This window comes from Diceros bicornis, chromosome 3 (genome assembly GCF_020826845.1).
Source record: "Diceros bicornis minor isolate mBicDic1 chromosome 3, mDicBic1.mat.cur, whole genome shotgun sequence".
In the NCBI taxonomy this organism is placed as follows: Eukaryota; Metazoa; Chordata; class Mammalia; order Perissodactyla; family Rhinocerotidae; genus Diceros; species Diceros bicornis.
Window position 1 is genome coordinate 25,044,748 of NC_080742.1, and position 21,771 is coordinate 25,066,518.

At 36.2% G+C, this 21,771-nt stretch overlaps 1 protein-coding gene across 3 annotated transcripts in view; it reads left to right on the forward strand.

The window, feature by feature from the left end:
* Positions 1–21,771, forward strand: part of DMTF1 (cyclin D binding myb like transcription factor 1) — a 52,018-nt gene that overhangs the window by 28,732 nt on the left and 1,515 nt on the right. For all 3 annotated transcript variants that reach the window (XM_058524709.1, XM_058524717.1, XM_058524712.1), the window contains 12 exons: positions 255–369; positions 1,534–1,610; positions 6,157–6,314; positions 7,444–7,476; positions 8,378–8,487; positions 11,152–11,380; positions 12,798–12,949; positions 14,314–14,523; positions 17,129–17,214; positions 19,898–20,053; positions 20,623–21,003; positions 21,567–21,714. In XM_058524709.1, the coding sequence (XP_058380692.1) occupies positions 255–369; positions 1,534–1,610; positions 6,157–6,314; positions 7,444–7,476; positions 8,378–8,487; positions 11,152–11,380; positions 12,798–12,949; positions 14,314–14,523; positions 17,129–17,214; positions 19,898–20,053; positions 20,623–21,003; positions 21,567–21,714 (1,855 nt within the window). The remainder of the gene's footprint in view (positions 1–254; positions 370–1,533; positions 1,611–6,156; positions 6,315–7,443; positions 7,477–8,377; positions 8,488–11,151; positions 11,381–12,797; positions 12,950–14,313; positions 14,524–17,128; positions 17,215–19,897; positions 20,054–20,622; positions 21,004–21,566; positions 21,715–21,771) is intronic.

The following is a 21,771-nucleotide window of genomic DNA, read 5'->3' on the forward strand; positions in this document are numbered from 1 at the left end:
TTTAAGCCACTAGTACAGAGTTACCAGCTTAAATGAAGGTCATATTTTGTTAATGCAGATAATTTTGTTTTCGTACTGCCAGAATAAAAACAGCAAGAAACTTTCTATAAATTGAATATATTTTTACTACATCTAAAACAAGTGAATTCCATATTATTTTATTAGAGTTTTATAATGCTTAGCATTACAAAGAAAGATGAATCAGGTTGGGTATTAAATCAAGCTGCTACTTTTTTTACTTTTACCTTTTCAAGATTCTACAGAACGAGCAACTAGATGAAATATCTCCCTTGGGTAATGAGGAAGTTTCAGCTGTTAGCCAAGCATGGTTTACAACTAAAGAAGATAAGGATTCTCTGACTAACAAAGGTAAGATATACTGTGAATTTTAGTGTCTGTTGGAAAAAATGGAGGTCAGAAGAGCTCCTAGTCATCAGGATTCGGAGTTAGACCTTCATAATGGTGATTGAGTACTTAGAGTAATTGAGCTTTTCTAATTGAATTAAATTGGACTCTGAATGAGACCATGAAATCGACATTTGTTTTTCAATAATTGATCATTATTTCTGTTATATGAAGTAGATTATAAACAGATGCACTTTGGTGGCTTTTAAAAGACAATACGGGGGCCGGCCCCGTGGCTTAGCGGTTGGGTGCGCGCGCTCCGCTGCTAGCGGCCCGGGTTCGGATCCTAGGCGCGCACCAACGCACCGCTTCTCTGGCTATGCTGAGGCCGCGTCCCACATAACAGCAACTAGAAGCATGTGCAGCTATGACACACAACTATCTACTGGGGCTTTAAGGGGAAAAAAATAAATAAATAAAATCTTTAAAAAAAAAAAAAAAGACAATACGATTATTGCTTATGGGAGTAGGAAGCCAAGCCTTTTCAAAGATCTAACTTTGGTCTCATAAGCAGCTTAGAGACTTAAAGTAACATGGTGTTTATAGTGCTGCTATGCTCATAAGGATTGCTGGGAAGCTGCTACAAGAAAGTGGGGGTTGTGTATATGCCACTCAGAAGTAAGGAAAGGAAGTAAAAGTAAATACATTGTTTGCAGCTACTATACAGTAAATACTTATTAAGAATATATTACTCACTTAGTATCCAATTTATTACGTTGCCCTTGTCCTAGAATCATTTGTACATTTTCTTTTGCCCATAAAATTTATTTTCTTTGGAGAAGTTTTTCAGAAAGTTTTGAACATGATTTGATTTTTATAATTTTTATGAGTCTTTTTAGCAGTCCCATACTGCTGAAAGGATAAGAGATGTAACTGAGAGGAAGTAATATTTTTTGAATCTTTTACTTATCATTGTCTTTATTTAGTAGAGTCAGATGTATTCTTCTTAAAAACCAGAGGTTACAAAAGCAACTTTACCTGGGGATCGTTCCGATTTCAGACGCTGGACAAAGTAAATTAGCTACATTTTATTCTGACATAATTTATTTAATCACAAAGCACATCGATAGTATTTTATTTCTCTCAAGGAATAACATTTTCTATAACATTACTTATTTTCTTTTAAAGGACACAAATGGAAGCAGGGGATGTGGTCCAAAGAAGAAATTGATATTTTGATGAACAATATTGAACGCTATCTGAAGGTATCTTATGGCGTATTTTTTTATTTCGCTAATTTCTTCATTGCCAATTGCAAAAATGTCAAAACTTTTCATTAATTTTTGTAATGGATGATTGGCTCATATGTGGCTTAATAATCCTCAGATGTATGACTGTAGTATATTTTTAAACAAATCTTGAATTCTCAGTTTAAAGTAGCTTTATTGCTTTAGTTAACATCCTGAAGTTTAGACAAAATCTTATTAAGCCCTGTCTTTTTATAAATTCAAGTTTAAGTTTACGTTGTCTAAAGCCTAAGATATGCATCTTCCTCTTTGAATGAATTTACGACATCACACTAGTCCTTCCCTTTAAATAAAAAGAAAAATTTAGTTCATTTTCATATTAAGGCTTACATGTTGTTAGCTCAGTCATCTGCTTCATTAAATGTCTGTTGTACACAGTATGTTTGAGGCCTGGAGATATGAGTTGCCTTAACACATAGTGTTTGCTTTTGAAAAGCCAACAATCCGTTTGGGAATGCTGAAAACAGGTGAAGAATGATGCAAGGCTTTGCACCATGTGATTGATCCATGTTGTGAATTCTGCATGAGATCAGAGAAGGAAGAGTTTATTCTCGGGGTTAAGACAGTTATGGAAAATATTTGGAAGACCAAGGATTTGAGCTGAGTCTTAAAGGGGTATAACCTAGGCTAGAATAGGGCTGGAGGGATCAGCATGAGTAAATGCTGAGCACCAAGGAGTCAGAGATCAACCCAGAGCACGTTAATTAACCCTTTTAACTTGAACTGAGATGATTAACCTCTGGAAACTGGGCTTGGAAGTCCGGGCCAAAGAATTAGAACTCTGTCCTGTAGGAAATGAGAAAAACTGATAACTTAGGTGAGAGATCGGTGGAGTAGATCTGTGCTCTTCTCAAGGAAATCTTTCCAGAGACTTGCTGACCATCCTCGTAATGGAGATTCAAATAGTGCATGTTAGAAATGTAGACCATTAGCATTGTTTGGGAATGAGAGGTGTACAGTCTCTATTTAACCATTCCGCATTGTTTGATACTTAGATTGTTTATAATTTTTCACTATTGTAAATACATTGCTGCCTAGAATGTCCACATTCTTAAGCTTAATTTAAGCTGCACTCTTCCCAAACTAAGCTTTGTAAAGTATAAAGAATAAATAACTTTAATTCTTTATTAATGAATAAAGATCCTTCCCACCAAGCTGATTGTTATAAGAGAAACAGAAATACAGTGATCACTGAGAATGTATCCAGAAGTGTGTTGAAGTTGTCCACTGGTTACACACACTTTAGTTAAAACTGGAAAAATGCTACAGGTTTAGATAAAGCAGTAACGAGTGGTAAGAATACTGAACTTTGGGAATGAAGAAGCTGGTTTCTTGTCTGTGGGATTGGAGTAGATGATTTCCAAGGGCCCTGCCAACTTTATGATTAAAGGGCTGGAACGTGACTAAAATTGGAGATATTTTAGATGACTGTTTCGGTTGACCAGATGAGAGTAATAAGAACTTTGCACTACGGTGGTAGAAATAGAATTGGCAAGGAAAGGGCAGATAAGCAACTAGTCTGTAAGGAAGCGTGATGACTTGATGTTGGGAAAGAAGGAAAATGAGGAGTTGGAATCACTTAAGAGTTTTTACTTTGGATGATTGGGAGAATGATGGTAGGATTGGCAGAAAAAGTAAATGTCTGAAAAGATATACTGATCCTGGAAAAAGATAATTTGTTTGATTTTGATTTTTGACCGTGGTTTTTATTATGTGGTGCTCTTCAAGAACATTGTGGAACGATTTTTAAACAAATTAATTAGATGTCACATCCCATATTTTGGGTAAAAAGATAAATGAAAGTAACTGCCACAAGCACAAAAAAAAAAGCAGAATTTTCTTATCTCACTATATGGTCATCCTACAACATAGTGCCTTGCATATAGGAGCTTGTCAATATTTAGATTTAATTATTTGTGGAATTGAAACTGCATAATTTTAGAAAAGAGTCTAAAATTTAGAAACTGTTTACTGTGAAGTTTCATCCATTCAAATGCCTATCAGTGTAATTTTACCTTTTTTTGAAATTTATATAAATAAGTTCATTCTCTGGGTATTCTGTAACTGGCTTCTTTTGTTCAATATTATGTTTTGAGATCCATCCCCTGTTGGTATGTTTAACTGTATTTATTGTGCAAATATATATACTGTAAGTTACCCATTCTACAGTTAATGGTCATTTGGGTTCTGTTTAGATTTTTGCTATTAATTTGTACAAATCTGGTGTGAGTGTGAATGTGAGTGTGAATGGTATTTTATTATGGCTTTAATTTGTATTTCTCTGATTACATATTTTTATATGCTTATTAGCCATTTGTTTTCTCTTTGAAATTCCTGTTTGTATATCTTCTCATCAATTTTTCTATGGGATTTTCTTTTTCATTTTTCTAGATGTTCTTAAGGTATGTTGGAGACTAGTGGTTTTCTGGTTATTTGTGTTATACATACCTTGTCCCAATTTAGTGGCCTGTCATTTCCTTCTTTCTAGGTGTCTTTTGATGAAGAAAGATTCTTAATTTCAATATAAAAATTAATCATCTTTTTACTTTTATGTTTCACATGCTTATTTAAGAAATCCTGCTCTGCCTTAAGGGCATAAAGATATTGTCATATATTGTCCTATAAAAGTTTTACAGTTTTGCCTTTCACACTGATTTTTTTCCTATGGTTGTGAGATAGGGTTTCAATGTTGTTGGGGTTTTTTAGTTTTGTTTTGTGTAGATGACAGTCATCCCAGCAGCATTATGAAATGTCAGTCTTTTTCCGGTCTACAATGTCCATTCTGTCCTAAATCAAGCTTCCACAAATTTGTTTCTAGGTTTTCTAATTTGTTCCTAGGTTCTGTTTGTTGATACCTGCATCGGTACAGCACTGCCTTCAGAAGTCCCAATATCTGATGGGGCAAGTCTCTTCATGAATGTCTTGGCTCTTCTTGGCCCTTTCTTCTTTCATTACAAATTTAGAATCAGTTTGCAGAGAATGGAAAAAACTTGAAATTTTTATTGGGACTGCATTGAAACTGTACATCAATTTGAGAGGAATTAACATGTTTACAATATTCCATCTTCCTATTGAAGAACATTTTATAGCTCTCCATTTTAGTTAGTTCCTCTTTAGTGTCTTTTTTAGTTTTATGTTTTCCTCCATAAAGGACTCGCATAACTTTCCTAAGATTTAGTCATAATGCTTTTAATTTTGACGCTATTGTAAATGAGAACTTTTAAAGATTTTTATGAGCTTTGTATAGAAATGCCAGTGACTTTATATATTGATTTTGTAACCAGCAGCCTTGCTAAATACTCTTTTAAATCAAATAATTGTTTCATAAATTTCTGGGTTGCTACATATATAACATCTGTAAATGATTTTTCTAATCTTTATACTTTTTATATATTTTTCTTTTATCAGCTTATCAGCAAATCCTAACTCGCTAGGAGTGTTATATATGAATGTTGAATTTTATGAATGCTCTTTCCACACCTACTGAGATTTTACGGTTTTTTCCCAAAAATCTACTCATACAATTAATTACAGTAATAATTTTTCTGAAATTAACACAAACTTGTATTCCTGGAATAAGCTCACTCTTTGCGTTGATTATTAACCTTTTTATACATTGCTGGGTTCAGTGTTCTAAAATAGTTTAAGGATTTGGGGGATCTATGTTAATGAATGAGCTTGGCCTAAAAATTCTTTTCTGAAACAGTTCTTGTCTGATTTCGCTATTGAGGTTATGCTAGCCTAATGAATGAGGAAGTGTCCCCCCTTTTTTCTTTCCTCTAGAATAGTTTAAAATCAGAATTATGTTTCTCTTGATTGTTTGGTAGGATTTACCTATAAAGTTATCTGGGCCTGGTGTTTTCATTGTGGGAAATTATTAATAACTGATTAAATTTTCTTGACGGTCTGTGCTTATTAGATTTTCTATCTCTTCCTGAGTCAGTTTTGGTAAGTTGACTTTTTCTAGGAATTTATTCATTTTATCTAAGTTTTGAAATTTATTGCCATAAAATTTTCATAATGTTCAACTGTCTAATCTCTGTAGCATTTCTACTTAGGCCTCATTTTTCATTTCTAATATTCCTTTTTTTGGTTTGTTTTTCATTTTGCCATAAGTTAATCTTTTCATATTTTATTAGTCTTAATGGATCTTTTCAAAGAACCAATTTTTAGCATTCCTTATCCTTTCTGTTCTTTCTTGATTCCTGATTCCATTAACTTTGTTCTTATGATTTTCTTCTACTTTCTTTAGATTTTAATTTTTTATAATTTTAAAAGGGGTTGACAGAACTTTATCGAATTTAATACCATTTATTTTTGGAACACTTTATTATCTCTTATAAATTTTAAAGTTTATAATTGACTTATTAATGAATTAGCAATACATTATTTTTCTAAATGCCATTGGTGATCTATAACATAAAAAAAAAACTTTTAAAAAGCATAGTATATCCATATGCATTTTATCAGAAATCCCTAAATCAAAGAAATGTAACCCATTTAGGCACGCGGAATAAAAGATGCTACAGAAATCATCTTTGAGATGTCAAAAGACGAAAGAAAAGATTTCTACAGGACTATAGCATGGGGTCTGAACCGGCCTTTGTTTGCAGTTTATAGAAGAGTGCTTCGCATGTATGATGACAGAAACCATGTGGGAAAGTATGAAAACTTGTAATGCTGCATGTTTTCATGTAATTAGGGGAAATATTTAAGGAACTATCATTTTTTTAAATAGAGTTATAATCAAAGCCTTAATTAGAGACAGCTATGAATTACTGTTAATATTTTTTTCTCCAGGTCCATGTTGTGAATATGGTGAAACCTCATTATAATAAGGCCTCTTTTAGAAATTAGAATCTAAATCACCTTATATAGGTTAGATTTAAGACCTAGCTGACTTAATACATTAAAGTCTGCTTTGTAATAAAGTAACATTATAAAAAGTATAATAGTGGTTAAAGATTTAGGAAGTGTGGGAAGATCTCTACATAACATTTTTCTTACTCGTTTTTATAGTATAGCATTTCCTAGGTCAGTGACTTTTTTTTTTTTTTTTTAATAAAACCAGAGTGGAAAACAACTAAATTTCTGGATACAATGCATGGATTTCTGTTATAGGTAACATTTATGGGAAGGCATCATATTTTCAGTGCAATGATTATATGGTAGTATAATCATTTTCAGTGCAATGATTATATGGACATATTTTTAATTTCTCTTTGGGAATTTTAGGTGGTAATAGTATGGCTTACTAGATACTGCTTTTTCTTAAAAAAACATTGCATTGGCTGTATTGAAAACATGCCCAATAAAAAAAAAAGGCTTTATATTGAGGCAAGAGTGTGTCAGATGTCCATGCATAGGTAGACGAGAATTTTAAGTTTTTCAGTGCCTTGTCAGAATTTACCATAGATTTTCTTTTTTTTTGGCTCTAGTTTACAATGTCATTTACAAGTCTTTCGGAATAGCTGTATTAGAGTGCCTGAACCTAACTTTGAAATAAAGATTAGGCAACATAGGAGCAAATACATTTTAAATGTTGAATTTTCCTAGAGAAAATTGTACAGTTCTTGCTTTTATTATAGCTAAAAATATTTGTTTTAAGAAGAAAATAGAAGCATTAATTTTAATTTTTATTCACCTACTCTAAAATTAGTTACTTTAAAAATATTATCAATACGCTAAGGGACTTAACATTTGGCTCTCTAAGTGAAAATCTGATTTTTATTAAGGTTTTTAGCATTCTCTGTTTTAATTGATCTTTTTTTAAATTTCTTTAAATTTCTAGATATACACCTGAAGAAATTGAAAAGCTCAAGGAGTAAGTTTAAAAAAATTTTTTTTCATTAATTCTGATAGTTGGGTTTTAATTTTTTTAATGTCTTATGTTTTTAAAAGTTTTACTTTGAAAATGTCAAAACATTTTTGGTAGACTGCTAATATTTAATCCTGCTGCTAAGAATGATTGACCATAAATAGAACTTATCAGATCCATACCTGCACAGAGTAGCCATGCCAATAAATTTAGTCTCCTCCTGTTGTCAGTTACCAAATGAAATGCATCCTTCGACCATTAATAGGGGCTACAGAAGAGATTAGATGGCCATTCTTGGTGGCCTGAAGACTAAATTTGGGGAACTTATATGCCAGGATCAAAACCAGAGTTGTACTACATGGCTTAGTTTAGAATGGTGACTTGGCAATGTTTCACTTAATGTCTGGGCTGACTCTACCTTATAATGGCTATTTCACAGGAAACAATGTTGCTTCATGAGTTAGGGCCATTAAGTATGGATTAATGGATCGTATGGATCATGAAAAAAATTGAAGGTTGATCCTGTTTATGATGATAAGGATCTGTGAAACTTTTTAGATGCCTGAGCAGAGCTTGTTAAGAATACTCAAAAGGGAAAAATCTGGGGATTGCCTGGGAGATTGTGTCAATAACCTGAGGGGAAATTTGGTCTTTTTTGAACACATATCCAAGTTACTTATTTCTTCTCTGACCCAGGAAAAAGGCAATTGCTGCCTGTTTTTTTTTCACCCACAGACAACTGTGGACCCCAAAAAAAGGCCACACTTTCAAACTTTGGCTCTCAAAGTATTGCTGCCCACAACTTCCAAACCAGTCAAATGGGAAGAAGAAGAATGAAGAATAAATGATGAAATTAAAAGGGAGGAAACAGTTGAACCCAATGCTGATTGGCAGACTCTTGTTTTAGGCTCCGGATAAAGCATGGCAATGACTGGGCAACAATAGGGGCGGCGCTAGGAAGAAGTGCATCTTCCGTCAAAGATCGGTGCCGACTGATGAAGGATACTTGCAACACAGGTACTGGGTGCTGCTACTGGTGGTTTTGTCACCAGCTGAGCTTCCTGCCCTTCAGATACTGCTTTCTCTTGTATTCTGGAAAGAAAATTGTCACTTGCTTTAGTTCAAATTTTATTTTCCACTCTTCCTTTTTCTTCAAGCTTAATAGACCCAACTAATCCTTTATTTTTGTGCTTCTGTGTAAGGTAACATTGTTCACAGGGACACAGCGTCTCCTTAGTTTCCAGGGTTTTAGGTCTAGCATGTTGCCATTTTGCAGCAATTCACAACTGCTCCAGTTGGGGAAGTATTTCTTTTTAAGGCTTATATACAGGTATTTTTAAGGTGTATATACAGGAAATAATTTTAGTTTAAGTCCATCTACCTGTTACGCTATGTTAACAATAGCTTATCAAAGTTTTATGAAAAACTTTAGTTCCAGGTAGGTCCCAACTTAGGAAGAAGCTGTGTTCTAAAGGTTTGTATGTATTGTGTTTGCTTGTTTTCAAACTCGAAGTATATTTTTCCATAGAAAAAACTTGTGATTGGTGTTTCAGTCCCCAGGCCACACCACAAATGCCTAACTCTTAACATATACAAATGCACTAATGACACTGTTAAACCTAACCTTTGTGACCAACAACAGTATTTAGGCTCTGCCACTAACTCTCACTTAACCTCTCTGAGCCTCACTTTCCTCTGTAAAATGAAGAGGTTAGAATAGGTGATCTCATAGTTCCCTCTTAGCTCTAATGTTCTCTGAAGGATCCAGAATCTATGCTCAGTCTTTCAATAAAAACATAGTTCTCAAGTTAAGCTTGAGCTTCCAGGGAATATATTTTCTATCCTCACCCCGTACCCTGCTAAAGTGGAATCAGGAATGTTTCCTGCTTAACCACTCCACCAGCAGTATTAACTGCAAGGCAGTGATAATGTAAATTCTGCCAACTCTGTCCTTCTGTGGTGAATGACAGCTTAATGAATGAAGCAGGAATGGGAGCGTTAGATTTAGGATGGGACCCCAGATGTGAGTGTAGAACCCCTTTTGTTAGCAGAATTTGGAAAAACACTGTGCCGTTCCCTGATTGCCAGCCTGAGGGGTTGATCTTCCCACTTCCTTTCCTTGCTGCTCTGTGTTGTTTCTGACCAGGAGTGTTCTCTCTTTTGTACCACACCATGGGACAGCACAGTCTGAGTTTTTTCTTCCTTTCTTATGATGCTAAAATAGGAGAGCACGACTTTTTTTTGAATCCATGGTATCCAGAGCTGTGCCTAGCACATAATAGATCTTCAATAAATATTGTTGAATGAACGAATCCCTGAAGCAGGCACATAGCCTTTTTGAAATTTCCTACAAGTTTTTAGCTACTAGTAATAAAATGGAAACAGAAGTGGAAGACGTAAAGAAGTTCACTTTTTTTCCTTTCTGTTTTTCTGCTCAAGCTCAAGAAAAGACCAAGAGGAACATTTGATGTTATTAGTGGGTTTATGGGTTCAGAAAAGCCTGAAATAAAAATATATGTGAAGGGAGCCGGCCCAGTGGCATGGTGGTTGGGTTCACGCACTCCCCTTCGGTGGCCTAGGGTTCGCAGGTTTGAATCCCGGGCACAGACCAATGCACCACTTGTCATGCCATGCTGGGCGGCATCCCACATACAAAATAGAGGAGGAAGATGGGCACACATGTTAGCTCAGAGCCAGTCTTCCTCAGCAAAAAGAGGAAGATTGGCGGGCCGGTCCCGTGGCTTAGCGGTTAAGTGCGCGCACTCCGTTACTGGCGGCCCAGGTTCGGATCCCGGGCGCGCACCGACACACCACTTCTCCGGCCATGCTGAGGCTGCGTCCCACATACAGCAACTAGAAGGATGTGCAACTATGACATACAGCTATCTACTGGGGCTTTGGGGGGAAAAAAAAAGGAGGAGGATTGGCAATAGATGTTAGCTCAGAGCCAGTCTTCCTCAGCAAAAAGAGGAGGATTAGCACAGATGTTAGCTCAGTGCTGATCTTCCACAAAAAAATTAAAAAAATAAAAAGAGGAAGATTGGCAACAGATGTTAGCTCAGGGCCAATCGTCCTCACCAAAAAAAAAAAAAAAGAAAAAATATGTGTGAATACCAATCTCAGACTTACATTTCATCACAGTAGCTTGGAGTTAGGGTAGTGGGGAAAGGAGATGGTATAAATCTAGTTTTTGTGTTTACTAAAATGGGTGGGAGGCCATAGGTATTATTCCACTTGTCCCTCATCGTTTTTTCCTGTAAATAATGGTCTCTATTGAGCTTACTGCAGTTCTGCAGAGAGGGAATCTGAGGTGGGACTAAGAAAAAAGTCTGAATTTCTGTGTCCATCAAGCCATCGATGAAGCTCTTCCCACTTAGGACTTAGTGTAACATGACAGTACATAATTCTTTCTAGTTATGTTTTGGGTAGTTTTTCTTTCTTAAAGAGTCAGTCAGTGCCTTTTATTAGGATTCTATATTTTCTTTTGTACTAAGAACTTTACTGGGCTAGTCAAATGCAGCTGTCTTATGGGTACATGCAATCTCCCACCTAAGGGTTGTTCAGAAATACTTTTAGTTCTATTGCGTACTTCCTCTCAGTCCTTGGAAATACAGGGCTGAATCTGATTTGCAAAAAATGGAGAAAGTGGCAGTAGTAGTCTGGATAATTTTCTTCTTTCAGGGAAATGGACCGAAGAAGAAGAAAAGAGACTTGCAGAGGTGGTTCATGAATTGACCAGCACTGAGCCAGGTGACATAGTCACACAGGGTGTGTCTTGGGCAGCTGTGGCAGAACGAGTGGGTACCCGCTCAGAAAAGCAGTGTCGTTCTAAATGGCTCAACTACCTGAACTGGAAACAGAGTGGAGGTACTGAGTGGACCAAGGAAGATGAAATCAATCTCATCCTCAGGTTTGTGTCCTAAATCTTTTAATGACTAAAGCTGCTTAATGGCTGTGGATGTCTTTATTGATTTTCCTTTTTTGGTTTCCCTAGATGCCTAATGTCTGAAAAGCATCCTTTCCATAGAGACACTCTTTAAGATCCTGAGTATTTCATATTGAGCTCTTTTTTTGTTTTGTGTTTGTTCCTTTTTAGTGGATTTAGTGCTCGTGCAAAGTGCCAGATTGAAGGCGTGGAGACTGAAGTCCTCTCTATATCCACAGAACAGGTATGGCACAGACAGTGGCAGTGCAGCTTTCCACTGTCCCACCAATGTGCCTCAGTCCTAGCCTAGGAGGACCGTGGTGAGGGGAAGAGGGCTATTCAGTCTCCATGCCCTTCAATCTTTTGCTACTAAGATTGCCAAGAAGAGGGTCCAGTCTACAGTTACCCCACACCTTCACACTGGACCAAATCAGACACTTCCATTTCATACATATCCAAAAATAGCTTTAAGATCATAATCCCAAGCTTATTTTTTAAATTAGTTGGTTTAACCATTAAGACTCAGTGACTCAAATGGGCAAAAATACCGGCAAGAAAACACTTGAGACACTGAAGTAATAGAAGCTGTCATTGTGGCTGCTCCCTACGGAAAATCAAAATCATCCTGACAGTGAAAGCTAGAAAATGAATAGACTATTAAAACTCCAAATTTAGTCATACTATTTTCTTGGTTGTGTTTTTGGTTGCTGCTGGAGTATTGTTTTTGTCTTTTTATTTTGATTTGGGTTTTGTTTTTAATAGTTTATTTTTTCAACTAGTCATCTTTATGAATAGCTTATTTCTAAACATTTTTGTTTATTTTAAAAATAGAGGGGCCAGCCCGGTGGCGTAATGGTTAAGTTTATGTGCTCTGCTTCGGCGGCCCGGGGTTCGCAGGTTCATATGCCAGGCATGGACCTACATACCATTCATCAAGCCTTGCTGTGGCAGCGTCCCATATACAAAGTGGAGGAAGATTGGCACAGATGTTATCAGGGACCATCTTCCTAACCAAAAAATTAAAAATAGAAAAGCTCAGATCCAGGCAATAACACACTATAAAATAAAACATTGCAGAATACTATACAACTAAACCTGTTCTTATCCTATTCTAACCTAGAGCTACTCCCTTCCCTTCACAGTGCTTCATGTGGTTCTCACCATTTATGGTTCAGCCCATTGGTTGTACCATTAACAAAAGGCTATGCTGGTGATATTTCATAGCTCTTAGCTCTGGAAGCGGGTCTGCACTCCTGGAATCCTTTCCCGTGCAACTTAACAATAGCATCTCAGTGACATAACCTGCCATTCCCTTTATTGCCAGTGCCATCACGTGTAGTCAGGAGGGTTCGTAGGGAGAAATAAATTAATATTTAACAGATGCTTATTTTGTAACCTGTAGGATAGCAGAGCTTGACGTAGCTGATGAAAACGACATAAACTGGGATCTGTTAGCAGAGGGATGGAGCAGTGTCCGTTCACCACAGTGGCTTCGAAGTAAATGGTGGACCATCAAAAGGCAAATTGCAAACCATAAGGATGTTTCATTCCCTGGTAATGTATTGTTTGCTTCTTAAGTCCTTCCCTTTTCTTACCATATTTACTCCTTAGGAGTTAGAGGTTAGAATCTCTTTACCTCAGCTAAAGAGATATGAATGACAGTAGCTATTCACTTAAACCTCTGCCCTATTTCTTTGGGTAACTTGTCTTTTCTTCCCTTGAGAAGAGTGGATGTGATTTGTAATTTTCAAAGCACCTAAGATGACAGTATACACATTTGCACACATTGTTGTTATCTCACATAAACTATGAAGAGGAAATAAATTTTATATATATACTTGCATTGTATACAAACATATTTCTGAAAACTTAAGTTTAAATCAACTTTTGAGTTGAATAATTTCAAAATCTTAACTGGGTTTGTTATTTAGAGAAATTCTGTAGTAATTTATTTTTAGAACAAAGGCTCTGTAAATTTCTAATTTCATTTGTTATGTAAATCTCGATTTTAAGTTGGGTTTGCTTAAAAGTGAGGCATAGCATACTTTTCACTTCATTGCCTGCTTTGCGTTTAGGCACTAAAACTAAGTTGGACAGTCTGTTCAATTTAGGTAATCAAATTCATTCCCCTTAGTATAGTGCTCCAACTTCCATTTTTCCAAAGGAAAATTAAATGCTGAGAAACTTTGGCTTGATGAAAGTATGATTTTTTAAAAAATTAAATACCCAGTTATAAATTTATAAATCTGATTTTAAAACCAGAAGAGTGAATGAAGACTAATGTAACATGAATCCAGCCAGACTGCAGCATCACCTAAGAGGACTGATGTAGTTATCATGACTGACGGAGGAGGGCAAGTCTGGAGTTGGCTTTCATGTACAAGAATTCAGGGTGGTTGCATCTTACTGTTTGAAAAGATCAGTTGCTTCTCTGGAGTTGTGAGTTCGACTCCCAGCCAACTGATTATGCTCTTGCAGTGGCTAAAACAGTCAAGTGCCCTTGAGTCCTTGGTGGGGAAGTACACTCTTCATTTAAAAATGAAAATAAGCTACTTAGCATTACTAATATTCTTCCTAAGAATATTAAGAATTTTATCAAGAAGTCCTAGGACATAGAAAATGTCTTATTTCCATGTTCCTCACAATGGCTATTTTTAAAATGCATCTTAAATGGCAAAAACAGTATTATGTTATGAATTTTTAAAATCTGTTGTGATGGATAATGTTTCCAAAAATTTCCAGACAGGTTGTAGTTTTAAAATACTTTTATTGTTATTTTGGTAAGATCTCACATCCAGTATACAATTATTTATTCCAAATACTTTCCCTCCTTACCACCCCCTCCACCTCCCTTGCTGCTTAGATGGTGGTCTGTCGGAGAGAATCAATGTTCTTTTTGTCTACCCATCTCCCTTCAGTCTTAATAAAAGGTCTTAAACAGTTACATGAGAATCAAAAAAACAACCCAACGCTTTTGGACAATAAATCAGGATCTGGAGTTCCAAACAGTAATTCCAATTCCAGTGTACAGCACGTTCAGATCAGAGTCGCCCGCTTGGAAGACAATACAGCCATTTCTCCAAGCCCCATGACAGCCTTGCAGATTCCGGTCCAGATCACCCATGTCTGTAAGTGTTTGAACCTCAAGACTCCTTGCTATTTGACTTACATGATTTGGTTAATGGCTCTGAATCTTTCAGTCTTCTAGAATGTTGATAGAAATTTATCCAAGTCACAGAATTAAAGGAGATCTAAGGCATTTTATGTTTATTAGCTTAATATTTGCACAAAGGATGAATGTGTGACAGGAAGGACTGATAACCAACTGCCTAGCCATTTTAAACCATTTTAAATCATCTTATTTCCTAGATGTTATAAGGAATTAATAATCAATAGAAAACTACCTAAAATATAGTCATTTGAGCAAGGAAATAGAGTTCATAAGGTGGCATATTATTTGTAGTAATTCACAAGAAGAGACACAAATTGGGAATGGATTTGAGGTGATATGTAGAAGAAATGGGTTTTGGTGAGGTTGAAAAAGATTTTCTTCAGAGAGTAAAGAGCCAGTTTCCTGTGGGAACTGTTTTGTTGACGTCTCTCTTTTCCTTAGCCTCTGACATTTTTTGTGCTAAATGAGATATGAGGAGCCAGCAATTGTTATAGGGAGGGAAAATTTATTTCCTAAGGTCTAAGCCAAGTTGATCTTTCTACCCTTCTTTCTATTATAGAGTGACAGAAAAGGAGTGAGAATCAAATTCTCAGAACCATATTATCCTTCACTTACTTTTACCTCCCTTTTTTTCCCCCTACATAATGCTATTTGCCTATGGAAAGGTTATTGCCCAGAGTATACCAATCACTGTGTATTATTCCCAACCAGGAGATTATTGGCATTTTGCATGGGACACTTCTGTGTTAGCTGGGCTTTGCAGGATGTTCAGTGTCCCTTGACCTCATCCACAAAATGCCAGTAGTGCTTTCCAGTTATTATGACAAATAGAAACACCCTACACATATTCAAATGTACCCTGTGATCCTCTGTTTGAGAATCACTGGGTGTTATTAACACTATGTATCTGTATATACAGTGACTGTCAAGGTTTCTTTAGAGACATTTAAACCAATCATGCCTGTCTTATTCTTAAAAGTTCTAGTTTAAATTTGGTTATTTGCTTTAGCTTTCTACCAGTGTAATAAAGCATGAAGAATTTCTTTTCTTTGTCCCTGCTTGTTTTGTATGATAGTCTTGAGAATTGCAAAGCAACTAAAATTACTAGTCCACCATAAATATGAGAACTGCTATTGGCTATAAATCGATTGTGCATGGAGATTGTTACAATTTTCCTTGGCCATTGGATTGACGATACTTATTGGGAAAACAGCAAATATTAAATAGTACTTTAATATTCACTCACAGCATGGCTTTTTAAAAGTACTTAGAATAATTTTATTTCTTCCAGCAAGAAATGTGAGTATAGTAAGAGTTTTACAACACACCCATTATTCTTGGCATTCAGGTTAAAATCGCATGACGTTTCTTCCTTTAGGTTAGGGGTCAGGCATCGGCAAACTAGCCAGAGCAGTAAATATGAATATGTTAGGCTTTGCAGGCCACATAGGTCTCTGTGGAATTTTCTGTTTTGTTTTTAAACAATTCTTTAAAAATATAAAAACCATTCTTACCCTTGAACCACACTTGTCCCCGGCCATAGTTTGCTTACCCTTGATTTAGGCTATTTGTTTGGAATCACTTCAAATTATTCTAGGTATGATCTTAGGAATCCATCAAATAGTAAGAGAAACAACATGAATCAAGTGCATTTCTTTTGGTAAAGGTATTACATTTCTTTCAAACTGAGAAGTGTTATAGACAGAATGTAATAAACAAACACTGCACATTAAAAGTCTATTCTAAATCATTTTTGACATGGATTTACTTACAGGTGAGACCAAAAGCAACAAAGGAGATCACATTTCTTCTCGTTAGTCTTAGTTCTAGATAACCTTGAGCAGACACTGATCAAGTCTGAGCCTCAGTGGACATACCTATAAAAAAATTATACTATCTGATCTCTAAAGTGCTGTTCGGCCTCCCAAGTATGGTCTTCTGAAATAATTATATTTATTTCATGTTTTTGATCCTCACAACAATTATGTGAGGTAGGCAGGACAGATAAAGTCTTGGAACATTAATTTGGGTTAAAGTAAATTATTTGCCCAGGTTTATAGTGCTAGAAAGTGATGTCACAAGAATTAAAGCCAAGTGTTCTGGGACTAACATTCCAGACATCTAAACTGTAGAATGTCCAGGAAAATTTATTTTTTACCAGGTTCCTAGCTTTTTGCAGGTTAGGCTTAGTATATTCTTCTTACTTCCTAATATTAAAAATACTTTATGATCTGTACCAGGGTTAGCAAATATTGTTTCTGTGACCGGTACTCATCTGTGCTCTTCTAGTGCAAAAGCAACCATAGAAAATAAATAGACAGACAGTGGTAGCTGTGTTCATATAACACTTTATTTACAAAAACTGGTAGTGGGCTGGGTTTGGCTATAACTATAGTTGGCTAACCCCTGATCTATGTCATCCCAGACAAATCCATTAGAAATGACTTTAGGTTTCCAGGCAAATTATTCAATATGAGATTGCTTTCATAATACTTGACTACACAAGGGAAATTTAAGTTTATAAAATATTTTATTTATTGTTGTCCTTGTTCTTACCACAGCTTCAACAGACTCTCCTGCTGCTACTGTTGACTCAGAAACAATAACACTAAACAGTGGAACACTACAGACGTTTGAGATTCTTCCAGTGAGTAATACTTTACAAAGTAGATATTGGCCATTTTTATGCATAAGAAAGATCAGTTGGTATCAGTTTTAGAAATGCTATCATATAAGCAAATATATAAAAATTAACAAGATTGGCATTAAATGCAACTACGTCCATGATTTTGATGCCAGATGGTTAGAAAACAACATAAATCAAACTTACACTTTTATAATTACTTCTAGTCTTTTTCTTCATCTGTATATAAACCAATAATATACTCTTTTTATATATGAAAATGACAGTGCTGATTAGTAGAGTACATGCTGTGGATTTTTATTGAATCATAAACAAATAACCAAAAGTTCATATTGGTTGAGAAAAAGTTTGTAGAATGAATTATTTAACAACATTCATTCAGTAAACACTGCACTAACTACTGGGGATACAGAATTTAAAAGTCTCAGTCCTAAATGGTATAGCCACTTTGGTAAAGAATCTTGCAGTCCCTAAAAAGGTTAAACATATAGTTGCCATATGACCCACCAATTCTAATCCCAAGTATACCTAAGAGAAACGAAAACATATGTCCACATAAAAACTTGTACATGAATGTTCATAATAACCAGAAAGTGTAGAAACAACTCAATCGTCCATCCACTGATAAACAGGTAAATAAAATGTGCTATAACTATAAAAACGATTATTTGGCAGTAAAAAAGAAGGAAGTACTGATACATGCTATGACCAGGATGAGCCTTGAAATATGCTAAGTGAAAGAAACTAAACACAAAATACCATGTAGCGTATGACTCCCATTTATTTGAAATGTCCAAAATGTCCAAATCTATAGAGACAGAAGGTAGATTAGGGATTGTCTATGCTAAGAGGTTTTGGGAAGAGATAGGGCATGACTGCTAATTTGAATGGGGTTTCTTTTGGGGGTGATGGAAATTTTTTTAAAAGCTCCAGTTTCTGCCCTGCTTTCTGAAATAGGTAAACCCAGAATTAGTTCATTTTTCATGAAGAAAGCATGCAGATTTTATTTAAATTATGTCAAGATTTATTTGCTGTGCAGAACATAAGGGGCATTAGTACAAGAGTTTATTTATCCTCTCCACAGCCATTCTCATGAGGATGGCCAGAATAACAAAAGGTTCTCTTTGGAACTTCTGCTAACAGCTTACTTAATCTGAGCCTCAGTTTCCTAACCCAGTGGTCTCCAGAATAGGGATGTATAAGATGACCATTTGTCCTAGGTAGAAAATAGAATTTGATTTTACTTTTTTGTTTTGCCATCGCCCCCTTCCCCCCGGCCAAATAAACGATATATACACGTATATTTGGGGTATGTGTTCAGGTTTTTACTTATGGGGTTACAATCAAATATTTAGAGACTTCTGTCCTATATTATTAACAGAGGATGATCATTGTGCCTCAGCTTCAAAAAATTGTGAGCATTAAATTTAAGTATATTAAATAAAATACATATATATAATATATATTTATACATGTAAAGTATTTACTATACTGCTTGACCGTAGGTAATTAATAAATACAACACTTAGGAAAACGATCAGCTTCCACTTTTTTTTTTTTTGCTGAAGAAGATTCACCCTGAGCTAACATCCACTGCCAGTCTTCCTCTTTTTTTTGTATGTGAGTCTCCACCACAGCATGGCCACTGACAGACGAGTAGTATAGGTCCGCACCCAGGAACCGAACCCGGGCCACCAAAGCAGAGAGCACAAAACTTAACCACTAGGCCACCGGGGCTGGCCTGGCTTTCACTTTTAGGGAGAGGGAAGAAATTGAGTTCCCACTGTGTGCCAGGCCCCATCGTAATCATTTCTAATCCTCACAACCGTTTCCATGAGAGGTAGTTCTTGTCCCCTCTTCAGCAATAAAGAAACCAAGATTCAGTGAGACGGCACCCAGGAGAGCTGTTGTGGCTTAAGTCCACAGGGACCGCACTGGACTAAAGAACAGGTTACATATGTGACTTTAACCTCCAGCTCTATTTTAAGTGTAAATATTTTTCCTTTAGGGCAAATTATTATATAGAAGCTTATTGTCGCGAAAGGTGTATTGGCATTGAATAGTTTTGTTATGCTTGCATAAAAAAAATCTCAAAACATAAGCATATTATCGTTTAACCAGCTTTTCAAATAGGAATTTTCTTTTTCTTTCAGCAGAACAGTAACTATTTCTGTACATTTCCCCTTAATATAAAAAATATTTCCTAAAATTATACTATGAAAAAAATCTGTTCAAGTAAGTAAGCACTGCTAGAGGGCCTTTTCAAAAATGTGAAGCTTTTTCTTTACACTGCAAGACTGCCAGTTTTTATGTGCTACAGAAAAAGAGTAAAGAGGGATTGGGTTTGCTGGGTTACTGCACTGGAAACAGTGGCTTATGTGACCATGTCTTGGTGCTGTGAAACAAATAGCTGAGACCAGACCACAGAAATACATGGCAGTGAAGACCAGGAAGAGGCTTTTGCCCGTTCAACCTCCAGGCCGTGTAATGACTTAGAACAGTTAATAGTCAAAATTATTCCCTTCATTTTATTACTTGTTTGCATCTTCACGATTGGTAAGTAATTTGTAGCTAGTAAGTTCAAGTCCCCATTTTGGATGTAAAGCTAGACTTAATGAGTACTAGTAACTCTACTTAATCAGTAGTCTGTTGCACCTGTGTTGATCTTATTATCTTTTTCCTTCAGTCTTTCCATTTACAGCCCACTGGCACTCCAGGCACCTACCTGCTTCAAACAAGCTCAAGCCAAGGCCTTCCCCTAACTCTGACTGCTAGTCCCACCGTCACCCTGACAGCTGCTGCTCCTGCTTCTCCTGAACAGATCATTGTTCATGCTTTATCCGTATGTTACCTGATAGAAATTCCTTGATGATTCTAGTTTCTGTAGAGAAGATTGGCTAACTGATAAGCGTCACCAGAGATAACAGGATGTTTTTACTAGTTTTTAATACTATGATAGAACCCATGTGCCTTCAATAACAATATCTCTAGGGGGGAAAAACCAATTTTGAGCTCAGTTCAAGTATTTGCATACATGTTAGGGACCAAGATTAGTTGATACAAAATATTAGAGGCAAAACTAATGCAGTACCTTTATTTAAACAATTCTTCCTACTGCTGTTGTCCCACGGGCAATGTTTTACACCATCATTGTGCCTTCATGGGGTATATCCTGTGTCTTACGTGAGATGGACTTACATGAAGGGGAATAGGGACATTACAAGAGCAAAGGCCCCAGTGGGTAAAGAATAGGGGTTCTAGAAAAATAGTCATAAGAACACTGTAGTTCCAGAGGTGAGAGGTATAGGAGTCAGTAGGGTACCACCTATAAATGCCATTTGTTGCCTATACCCTAAGTCTGGTAGGTACTTTTTCATTTTGCCATTGATCATTTTCTTTAACAATTTATAGCCAGAACATTTGTTGAACACAAGTGACAACGTCACAGTGCAGTGTCACACACCAAGAGTCATCATTCAAACTGTTGCCACAGAGGACATCACTTCTTCCATAGCCCAAGCAGAACTGGCTGTAGATAAGGATATTCATTCATCTGATTTTCCTGAGCCTCCAGATGCTCTAGAAGCAGACACTTTCCCAGATGAAATTCATCCGCCTAAGATGACTGTAGAGCCATCATTTAATGATGCTCATGTATCCAAATTGAGTGACCAAAATAGCACAGAACTGATGAATAGTGTTATGGTCAGAACAGAAGAAGAAATCTCTGACACCGACCTTAAACAAGAGGAGGATTCACCCTCGCATTTAGCCCATGCTTATGTTACTGAGGTAAGTTGCACTTAAGGGAACAACCTAATGGGTTCTTACCTTGAACCTCAAATCTGGAGTTTGGAGAGAGCCTAGAAATAATTTACGGGCGGGATATCCTCCGGTACCTTCCTCTTTTCTTTAGACACACAAAGTGCAACTCACAACTATCAGTCAACCAGCAGTGTTGCTCTCTCCTACCACGGTTTCTCACTAAAACCTTTACCTCTTCACCTCAATAGATTGAGAAATGTCTGGTGGAACCCATGGAAGCATTTTCCTGAGGGTGGTTAGTAACAGATCTTTGTGGTTCAGCTTAGAACCTCACCCCACAGTATAACAGCATTGTTTCTTCTATATTCAGGGGACCTATGACTGAACTGGTACTTTTAAGTTCTTTTTTTGTTAATATTTAGTACATTAGAGTATGAGGTTATTATTTTGTTCAAGACTTTACTTTTCATTTCTTTATATTCTAATTTATAATGTTTGAAAGTTAAGTCCTTTCAAACCTAAATGTGTTTGGAATCTTAAGGAAAACTGGTAAGGAATATGAGTCAGAATCTCTCTTTTTAATTATGTAGGATTTAGAGTCTCCCACCATACAAGAACAAGTTGATCAAACAACAATCGATGATGAAACGATACTTATCGTTCCTTCTCCACATGGCTTTATCCAGGCATCTGATGTTATAGATACTGAATCTGTCTTGCCTTTGACAACACTAACAGGTACTGTAATACAGCTCCATCGTGTGCCTGATAAATTTGAAGGGGAAAATCAGGCAG